This window comes from Heterodontus francisci, chromosome 44, assembly GCF_036365525.1.
Source record: "Heterodontus francisci isolate sHetFra1 chromosome 44, sHetFra1.hap1, whole genome shotgun sequence".
Classification (NCBI taxonomy): domain Eukaryota; kingdom Metazoa; phylum Chordata; class Chondrichthyes; order Heterodontiformes; family Heterodontidae; genus Heterodontus; species Heterodontus francisci.
Genome location: NC_090414.1, coordinates 26,260,637 through 26,271,163, shown reverse-complemented (window position 1 = coordinate 26,271,163; position 10,527 = coordinate 26,260,637). Strand labels below are relative to the sequence as shown.

The following is a 10,527-nucleotide window of genomic DNA, read 5'->3' as shown; positions in this document are numbered from 1 at the left end:
CGGGGAGGAGTGAGGGGTGAGTGGGGGAAGGGGGGGGGGGGATTGCATCGATCGCTGCTGCTGGGAGAGGAGGGGGTGAAACCCTCTCCTCTGGAGTTCAGGATCCGAAAGGGGAGGAGGAGAAGCCGGGTAAAGGAATAAGGAGGAGAGAGAGAGAGTGAGTGAGTGAGTGAAGAGGAGGGGACGGGGAGGGGGTGGGGTGTGAGTGTGGGGGGGTGGGGGGGTGGTGGGTGGTGAAGTGTCCCTGAGACCGGAGCGGCGCCGGGCACACCGAGAGAGAGAGAGAGATGGCAGCCAACATGTACAGGGTCGGAGGTGAGTGAGAGCCCAACTGGGCACTGTCTGTCTGTCTGTGTTTGTGGGGTTTGAGGGGCTGGGGGAGAAGGGAAGTGAAAGCAGCAAGGAAGCAAACTTATAAGAAGAGGCCAGAGCTGGAGGAGAAGGAAATGAGTGACTTGAGGCAAATTGGGGTCTGAGACTGGGTGGGGGGAGGGGAGCAGCACATTGGGGTCTGAGACTGGGTGGGGGGAGGGGAGCAGCACATTGGGGTCTGACACTGGAGGGGTCGGGGAGGAGCACATTGGGGTTTGAGACTGGAGGGGGGTTGGGAAGGAGCACATTGGGGTCTGAGACAGGAGGGGGGTTGGGAAGGAGCACATTGGGGTCTGAGACAGGAGGGGGGTTGGGAAGGAGCACATTGGGGTCTGAGACAGGAGGGGGGTTGGGAAGGAGCACATTGGGGTCTGAGACAGGAGGGGGGTTGGGAAGGAGCACATTGGGGTCTGAGACAGGAGGGGGGTTGGGAAGGAGCACATTGGGGTCTGAGACAGGAGGGGGGTTGGGAAGGAGCACATTGGGGTCTGAGACTGGAGGGTGGGGGTGGGAAGGAGCACATTGGGGTCTGAGACTGGAGTGGGGTGGGAAGGAGTACATTGGGGTCTGAGACGTGGGGATGGGAAGGAGCACATTGGGGTCTGAGACTGGAGGGTGGGGGTGGGAAGGAGCACATTGGGGTCTGAGACTGGAGTGGGGTGGGAAGGAGTACATTGGGGTCTGAGACGTGGGGATGGGAAGGAGCACATTGGGGTCTGAGATTGGGGGGGTGGGAAGGAGCACATTGGGGTCTGAGATTGGGGGGGTGGGAAGGAGCACATTGGGGTCTGAGATTGGTGGGGGGGGTGGGAAGGAGCACATTGGGGTCTGAGATTGGGGGGGTGGGAAGGAGCTCATTGGGGTCTGAGATTGGGGGGGTGGGAAGGAGCACATTGGGGTCTGAGATTGGGGGGGGTGGGAAGGAGCACATTGGGGTCTGAGATGGGGGGGTGGGAAGGAGCACATTGGGGTCTGAGATTGGGGGGGTGGGAAGGAGCACATTAGGGTCTGAGATTGGGGGGGTGGGTGGGAAGGAGCACATTGGGGTCTGAGATTGGGTGGGTGGGAAGGAGCACATTGGGGTCTGAGATTGGGGGGGTGGGTGGGAAGGAACACATTGGGGTCTGAGATTGGGGGGGTGGGAAGGAACACATTGGGGTCTGAGATTGGGGGGGTGGGAAGGAACACATTGGGGTCTGAGATTGGGGGGGTGGGAAGGAGCACATTGGGGTCTGAGATTGGGGGGGTGGTGGGAAGGAACACATTGGGGTCTGAGATTGGGGGGGTGGGAAGGAGCACATTGGGGTCTGATTGGGGGATGGGTGGGTAGGAGCACATTGGGGTCTGAGATTGGGGGGGGGTGGGAAGGAGCACATTGGGGTCTGAGATTGGGGGGGGGGTGGGAAGGAGCACATTGGGGTCTGAGATTGGGGGGGACGGTGGGAAGGAGCACATTGGGGTCTGAGATTGGGGGTGGGCGGGTGGGAGGGGGCACGTTGGGGTCTGAGATTGGGGGGAGTGGTGGGAAGGAGCACATTGGGGTCTGAGGGTGGGGGTGGGAAGGAGCACATTGGGGACTGCGATTGGGGGGGGGTGGGAAGGAGCACATTGGGGTCTGAGACTGGAGGGGGGGTGGGAAGGAGCACATTGGGGTCTGAGACTCTGGGGAAGGAGCACATTGGGGTCTGAGACTAGGCGGAAAGGAGCACATTGAGGCCTGAGACTAGGCGGAAAGGAGCACATTGAGGCCTGAGACCAGGGGAAAGGAGCACATTGGGGTCTGAGATGGGGGGGTGGGAAGGAGCACATTGGGGTCTGAGATTGGGGGGGTGGGAAGGAGCACATTAGGGTCTGAGATTGGGGGGGTGGGTGGGAAGGAGCACATTGGGGTCTGAGATTGGGGGGGTGGGTGGGAAGGAACACATTGGGGTCTGAGATTGGGGGGGTGGGAAGGAACACATTGGGGTCTGAGATTGGGGGGGTGGGAAGGAGCACATTGGGGTCTGAGATTGGGGGGGTGGTGGGAAGGTACACATTGGGGTCTGAGATTGGGGGGGTGGGAAGGAGCACATTGGGGTCTGATTGGGGGATGGGTGGGTAGGAGCACATTGGGGTCTGAGATTGGGGGGGGGGTGGGAAGGAGCACATTGGGGTCTGAGATTGGGGGGGGTGGGAAGGAGCACATTGGGGTCTGAGATTGAGGGGGGCGGTGGGAAGGAGCACATTGGGGTCTGAGATTGGGGGTGGGCGGGTGGGAGGGGGCACGTTGGGGTCTGAGATTGGGGGGGGGTGGTGGGAAGGAGCACATTGGGGTCTGAGGGTGGGGGTGGGAAGGAGCACATTGGGGACTGCGATTGGGGGGGGGTGGGAAGGAGCACATTGGGGTCTGAGACTGGAGGGGGGGTGGGAAGGAGCACATTGGGGTCTGAGACTCTGGGGAAGGAGCACATTGGGGTCTGAGACTAGGCGGAAAGGAGCACATTGAGGCCTGAGACCAGGGGAAGGGAGCACATTGAGGCCTGAGACCAGGGGAAAGGAGCACATTGGGGTCTGAGACTGGAGGGGGGTTGGGAAGGAGCACATTGGGGTCTGAGATTGGGGGGGGGGGTGGGAAGGAGCACATTGGGGTCTGAGACTGGATGGGGGGTGGGAAGGAGCTCATTGGGGTCTGAGACTGGAGGGGGGGTGGGAAGGAGCACATTGGGGTCTGAGACTGGATCGGGGGTGGGAAGGAGCTCATTGGGGTCTGAGACTGGAGGGGGGGTGGGAAGGAGCACATTGGGGTCTGAGACTCTGGGGAAGGAGCACATTGGGGTCTGAGACTAGGCGGAAAGGAGCACATTGAGGCCTGAGACCAGGGGAAGGGAGCACATTGAGGCCTGAGACCAGGGGAAAGGAGCACATGGGGGTCTGAGACCAGGGGGAAAGGAGCACATTGGGGTCTGAGACCAGGGGGAAAGGAGCACATTGGGGTCTGAGACCAGGGGGAAAGGAGCACATTGGGGTCTGAGACCAGGGGGAAAGGAGCACATTGGGGTCTGAGACCAGGGGGAAAGGAGCACATTGGGGTCTGAGACCAGGGGGAAAGGAGCACATTGGGGTCTGAGACCAGGGGGAAAGGAGCACATTGGGGTCTGAGACCAGGGGGAAAGGAGCACATTGGGGTCTGAGACCAGGGGGAAAGGAGCACATTGGGGTCTGAGACCAGGGGGAAAGGAGCACATTGGGGTCTGAGACCAGGGGGAAAGGAGCACATTGGGGTCTGAGACCAGGGGGAAAGGAGCACATTGGGGTCTGAGACCAGGGGGAAAGGAGCACATTGGGGTCTGAGACCAGGGGGAAAGGAGCACATTGGGGTCTGAGACCAGGGGGAAAGGAGCACATTGGGGTCTGAGACCAGGGGGAAAGGAGCACATTGGGGTCTGAGACCAGGGGGAAAGGAGCACATTGGGGTCTGAGACCAGGGGGAAAGGAGCACATTGGGGTCTGAGACCAGGGGGAAAGGAGCACATTGGGGTCTGAGACCAGGGGGAAAGGAGCACATTGGGGTCTGAGACCAGGGGGAAAGGAGCACATTGGGGTCTGAGACCAGGGGGAAAGGAGCACATTGGGGTCTGAGACCAGGGGGAAAGGAGCACATTGGGGTCTGAGACCAGGGGGAAAGGAGCACATTGGGGTCTGAGACCAGGGGGAAAGGAGCACATTGGGGTCTGAGACCAGGGGGAAAGGAGCACATTGGGGTCTGAGACCAGGGGGAAAGGAGCACATTGGGGTCTGAGACCAGGGGGAAAGGAGCACATTGGGGTCTGAGACCAGGGGGAAAGGAGCACATTGGGGTCTGAGACCAGGGGGAAAGGAGCACATTGGGGTCTGAGACCAGGGGGAAAGGAGCACATTGGGGTCTGAGACCAGGGGGAAAGGAGCACATTGGGGTCTGAGACCAGGGGGAAAGGAGCACATTGGGGTCTGAGACCAGGGGGAAAGGAGCACATTGGGGTCTGAGACCAGGGGGAAAGGAGCACATTGGGGTCTGAGACCAGGGGGAAAGGAGCACATTGGGGTCTGAGACCAGGGGGAAAGGAGCACATTGGGGTCTGAGACCAGGGGGAAAGGAGCACATTGGGGTCTGAGACCAGGGGGAAAGGAGCACATTGGGGTCTGAGACCAGGGGGAAAGGAGCACATTGGGGTCTGAGACCAGGGGGAAAGGAGCACATTGGGGTCTGAGACCAGGGGGAAAGGAGCACATTGGGGTCTGAGACCAGGGGGAAAGGAGCACATTGGGGTCTGAGACCAGGGGGAAAGGAGCACATTGGGGTCTGAGACCAGGGGGAAAGGAGCACATTGGGGTCTGAGACCAGGGGGAAAGGAGCACATTGGGGTCTGAGACCAGGGGGAAAGGAGCACATTGGGGTCTGAGACCAGGGGGAAAGGAGCACATTGGGGTCTGAGACCAGGGGGAAAGGAGCACATTGGGGTCTGAGACCAGGGGGAAAGGAGCAGATTGGGGTCTGAGACCAGGGGGAAAGGAGCAGATTGGGGTCTGAGACCAGGGGGAAAGGAGCAGATTGGGGTCTGAGACCAGGGGGAAAGGAGCAGATTGGGGTCTGAGACCAGGGGGAAAGGAGCAGATTGGGGTCTGAGACCAGGGGGAAAGGAGCAGATTGGGGTCTGAGACCAGGGGGAAAGGAGCACATTGGGGTCTGAGACCAGGGGGAAAGGAGCACATTGGGGTCTGAGACCAGGGGGAAAGGAGCACATTGGGGTCTGAGACCAGGGGGAAAGGAGCACATTGGGGTCTGAGACCAGGGGGAAAGGAGCACATTGGGGTCTGAGACCAGGGGGAAAGGAGCACATTGGGGTCTGAGGCCAGGGGGAAAGGAGCACATTGGGGTCTGAGGCCAGGGGGAAAGGAGCACATTGGGGTCTGAGGCCAGGGGGAAAGGAGCACATTGGGGTCTGAGGCCAGGGGGAAAGGAGCACATTGGGGTCTGAGGCCAGGGGGAAAGGAGCACATTGGGGTCTGAGGCCAGGGGGAAAGGAGCACATTGGGGTCTGAGGCCAGGGGGAAAGGAGCACATTGGGGTCTGAGGCCAGGGGGAAAGGAGCACATTGGGGTCTGAGGCCAGGGGGAAAGGAGCACATTGGGGTCTGAGGCCAGGGGGAAAGGAGCACATTGGGGTCTGAGGCCAGGGGGAAAGGAGCACATTGGGGTCTGAGGCCAGGGGGAAAGGAGCACATTGGGGTCTGAGGCCAGGGGGAAAGGAGCACATTGGGGTCTGAGGCCAGGGGGAAAGGAGCACATTGGGGTCTGAGGCCAGGGGGAAAGGAGCACATTGGGGTCTGAGGCCAGGGGGAAAGGAGCACATTGGGGTCTGAGGCCAGGGGGAAAGGAGCACATTGGGGTCTGAGGCCAGGGGGAAAGGAGCACATTGGGGTCTGAGGCCAGGGGGAAAGGAGCACATTGGGGTCTGAGGCCAGGGGGAAAGGAGCACATTGGGGTCTGAGGCCAGGGGGAAAGGAGCACATTGGGGTCTGAGGCCAGGGGGAAAGGAGCACATTGGGGTCTGAGGCCAGGGGGAAAGGAGCACATTGGGGTCTGAGGCCAGGGGGAAAGGAGCACATTGGGGTCTGAGGCCAGGGGGAAAGGAGCACATTGGGGTCTGAGGCCAGGGGGAAAGGAGCACATTGGGGTCTGAGGCCAGGGGGAAAGGAGCACATTGGGGTCTGAGGCCAGGGGGAAAGGAGCACATTGGGGTCTGAGGCCAGGGGGAAAGGAGCACATTGGGGTCTGAGGCCAGGGGGAAAGGAGCACATTGGGGTCTGAGGCCAGGGGGAAAGGAGCACATTGGGGTCTGAGGCCAGGGGGAAAGGAGCACATTGGGGTCTGAGGCCAGGGGGAAAGGAGCACATTGGGGTCTGAGGCCAGGGGGAAAGGAGCACATTGGGGTCTGAGGCCAGGGGGAAAGGAGCACATTGGGGTCTGAGGCCAGGGGGAAAGGAGCACATTGGGGTCTGAGGCCAGGGGGAAAGGAGCACATTGGGGTCTGAGGCCAGGGGGAAAGGAGCACATTGGGGTCTGAGGCCAGGGGGAAAGGAGCACATTGGGGTCTGAGGCCAGGGGGAAAGGAGCACATTGGGGTCTGAGGCCAGGGGGAAAGGAGCACATTGGGGTCTGAGGCCAGGGGGAAAGGAGCACATTGGGGTCTGAGGCCAGGGGGAAAGGAGCACATTGGGGTCTGAGGCCAGGGGGAAAGGAGCACATTGGGGTCTGAGGCCAGGGGGAAAGGAGCACATTGGGGTCTGAGGCCAGGGGGAAAGGAGCACATTGGGGTCTGAGGCCAGGGGGAAAGGAGCACATTGGGGTCTGAGGCCAGGGGGAAAGGAGCACATTGGGGTCTGAGGCCAGGGGGAAAGGAGCACATTGGGGTCTGAGGCCAGGGGGAAAGGAGCACATTGGGGTCTGAGGCCAGGGGGAAAGGAGCACATTGGGGTCTGAGGCCAGGGGGAAAGGAGCACATTGGGGTCTGAGGCCAGGGGGAAAGGAGCACATTGGGGTCTGAGGCCAGGGGGAAAGGAGCACATTGGGGTCTGAGGCCAGGGGGAAAGGAGCACATTGGGGTCTGAGGCCAGGGGGAAAGGAGCACATTGGGGTCTGAGGCCAGGGGGAAAGGAGCACATTGGGGTCTGAGGCCAGGGGGAAAGGAGCACATTGGGGTCTGAGGCCAGGGGGAAAGGAGCACATTGGGGTCTGAGGCCAGGGGGAAAGGAGCACATTGGGGTCTGAGGCCAGGGGGAAAGGAGCACATTGGGGTCTGAGGCCAGGGGGAAAGGAGCACATTGGGGTCTGAGGCCAGGGGGAAAGGAGCACATTGGGGTCTGAGGCCAGGGGGAAAGGAGCACATTGGGGTCTGAGGCCAGGGGGAAAGGAGCACATTGGGGTCTGAGGCCAGGGGGAAAGGAGCACATTGGGGTCTGAGGCCAGGGGGAAAGGAGCACATTGGGGTCTGAGGCCAGGGGGAAAGGAGCACATTGGGGTCTGAGGCCAGGGGGAAAGGAGCACATTGGGGTCTGAGGCCAGGGGGAAAGGAGCACATTGGGGTCTGAGGCCAGGGGGAAAGGAGCACATTGGGGTCTGAGGCCAGGGGGAAAGGAGCACATTGGGGTCTGAGGCCAGGGGGAAAGGAGCACATTGGGGTCTGAGGCCAGGGGGAAAGGAGCACATTGGGGTCTGAGGCCAGGGGGAAAGGAGCACATTGGGGTCTGAGGCCAGGGGGAAAGGAGCACATTGGGGTCTGAGGCCAGGGGGAAAGGAGCACATTGGGGTCTGAGGCCAGGGGGAAAGGAGCACATTGGGGTCTGAGGCCAGGGGGAAAGGAGCACATTGGGGTCTGAGGCCAGGGGGAAAGGAGCACATTGGGGTCTGAGGCCAGGGGGAAAGGAGCACATTGGGGTCTGAGGCCAGGGGGAAAGGAGCACATTGGGGTCTGAGGCCAGGGGGAAAGGAGCACATTGGGGTCTGAGGCCAGGGGGAAAGGAGCACATTGGGGTCTGAGGCCAGGGGGAAAGGAGCACATTGGGGTCTGAGGCCAGGGGGAAAGGAGCACATTGGGGTCTGAGGCCAGGGGGAAAGGAGCACATTGGGGTCTGAGGCCAGGGGGAAAGGAGCACATTGGGGTCTGAGGCCAGGGGGAAAGGAGCACATTGGGGTCCGAGGCCAGGGGGAAAGGAGCACATTGGGGTCCGAGGCCAGGGGGAAAGGAGCACATTGGGGTCCGAGGCCAGGGGGAAAGGAGCACATTGGGGTCCGAGGCCAGGGGGAAAGGAGCACATTGGGGTCCGAGGCCAGGGGGAAAGGAGCACATTGGGGTCCGAGGCCAGGGGGAAAGGAGCACATTGGGGTCCGAGGCCAGGGGGAAAGGAGCACATTGGGGTCCGAGGCCAGGGGGAAAGGAGCACATTGGGGTCCGAGGCCAGGGGGAAAGGAGCACATTGGGGTCCGAGGCCAGGGGGAAAGGAGCACATTGGGGTCCGAGGCCAGGGGGAAAGGAGCACATTGGGGTCCGAGGCCAGGGGGAAAGGAGCACATTGGGGTCCGAGGCCAGGGGGAAAGGAGCACATTGGGGTCCGAGGCCAGGGGGAAAGGAGCACATTGGGGTCCGAGGCCAGGGGGAAAGGAGCACATTGGGGTCCGAGGCCAGGGGGAAAGGAGCACATTGGGGTCCGAGGCCAGGGGGAAAGGAGCACATTGGGGTCCGAGGCCAGGGGGAAAGGAGCACATTGGGGTCCGAGGCCAGGGGGAAAGGAGCACATTGGGGTCCGAGGCCAGGGGGAAAGGAGCACATTGGGGTCCGAGGCCAGGGGGAAAGGAGCACATTGGGGTCCGAGGCCAGGGGGAAAGGAGCACATTGGGGTCCGAGGCCAGGGGGAAAGGAGCACATTGGGGTCCGAGGCCAGGGGGAAAGGAGCACATTGGGGTCCGAGGCCAGGGGGAAAGGAGCACATTGGGGTCCGAGGCCAGGGGGAAAGGAGCACATTGGGGTCCGAGGCCAGGGGGAATGGAGCACATTGGGGTCCGAGGCCAGGGGGAAAGGAGCACATTGGGGTCCGAGGCCAGGGGGAAAGGAGCACATTGGAATCTGGAGTTTAGTCGAAATAGATTCTGAGATTGGCTGTATGAAACAAACTAAGTCTGTGTTCAGGTGTTGTTGAAAATGTGGTGTGAAGTTGGGGTATTGAGTAATTCGGTTATCCGAGATGGGGTTATGGTCTGCAATTGGGCGATGAGCAAAAGGAGTTCAAATGTTGGGTAATCTGCCAAATAAAATGGAGTCACAGCCAAAAAGGGAATTGGAGGTGGGGAAAAGGTGTCGGAGATTTGGGAAAGTTGGAAAAAACCCCACTAGGCAAGAGTAGGCAACAAGAGGGTCTGAAAGTGGGGCAGAGAAAGAACAGAATCCAGTAAATGTAAAATAAGTCTGAAGATTGGAGGCTAAAATTGCCAGAAGCTTGCGAGCATGCAGTTATTAGACCATGTGGGCCAGTATGGCAGAGAGGTGAAACTGCTGGGGTGATCATTTCAGGATGAAAGTACAGAGAATTCAGGGTGGAGGGGGCATGTACAATGGTGGGGGGAGGTAGAGAGAGAGAAAGTTACAAGTTTATAAAGCAGTAGATCAGCAAGGCAGAGCAAGAGTTGGAAAGCTGATGAGAATCGAGGAAGCAGCAAGCCAGAGTCTTTAGAACTCCATGAACTCTGGAGAGGAATTCAAGAGTTTTGTGTGTGTTTGTGGAATATGATAGAGTAAGGTTGTCTTTTGAAAGAATCCTGTCACAGATCCAAGCCAATTATCATAAAACAAGGTACGAGTTCCCTACATTCAGAATAGTTGTGGCTTCGAGTGACCAGCCCTGAATGTTTTAATGTACCTGATCTCTTTCCACCACCTAAATCCAAACAAAATAAGAGTGTCTTAAGAGTCTGCCAGGTATGGGGGAAGTGGGTGGGTGGGAAATTAAAATGCTCACTTGGCAGAGACAACTTGACAAAGCTTGGGTGGGCTTCACAGTCAAGAGGGTGTCTGCAGTTTGACCAAGTTAAGATTATATAATCGGCCCTCGGTGGTATTGCAGCCTGAGCTAAGGCCCCAGTGATCCACAAGAGAGAATCGGGAAATCGAGGGGTCGTTGGCTTTGATCCATGATGGGATTCCAAAGATGAGGTGCACGTGAAGACTAAAACAGCCTGGCGTCATTTCAATCTGTCGGCCTTAGTCTGAAAGGATAAAATAATAGACTCTCTTAATCTGAGGCCATTGATTAGAGAGAACTGGATTCCCAGGCTGCTTTTTCCTTTTCTCCAAGGCACTGGATTTGTGGACTGTAATTGGTCATGCAATGCTATGATGCTTTCTCCTTTGGAATTTTGGCCTTTATTGCTGGGGGGTTGGAGTTTAAAAATAGGGAAGTCTTGTTACAACTGCACCGGGTGTTGGTGAGGCCGCACCTGGAGTACTGTGTACAGTTTTGGTCCCCGTATTTAAGAAAGGATATACCGGCATTGGAGGCAGTTCAAAAGAGATTCACTAGGCTGATTCCTGGGATGAAGGGGTTGACTTATCAAGAACGACTAAACAGATTAGGCCTTTATTCATTA

The 10,527-nt window shown here is 59.2% G+C and overlaps 1 protein-coding gene across 3 annotated transcripts in view; it reads left to right on the top strand.

Moving 5' to 3' along the window:
* Positions 1 to 207: 207 nt before the first annotated feature.
* The window catches only part of mta2 (metastasis associated 1 family, member 2), a 93,737-nt gene continuing 83,417 nt past the window's right edge, over positions 208 to 10,527 (top strand). For all 3 annotated transcript variants that reach the window (XM_068021528.1, XM_068021529.1, XM_068021527.1), the window contains exon 1: positions 208 to 315. In XM_068021528.1, coding sequence (XP_067877629.1) covers positions 288 to 315 — 28 coding nt within the window. In that variant the 5' untranslated portion in view covers positions 208 to 287. The remainder of the gene's footprint in view (positions 316 to 10,527) is intronic.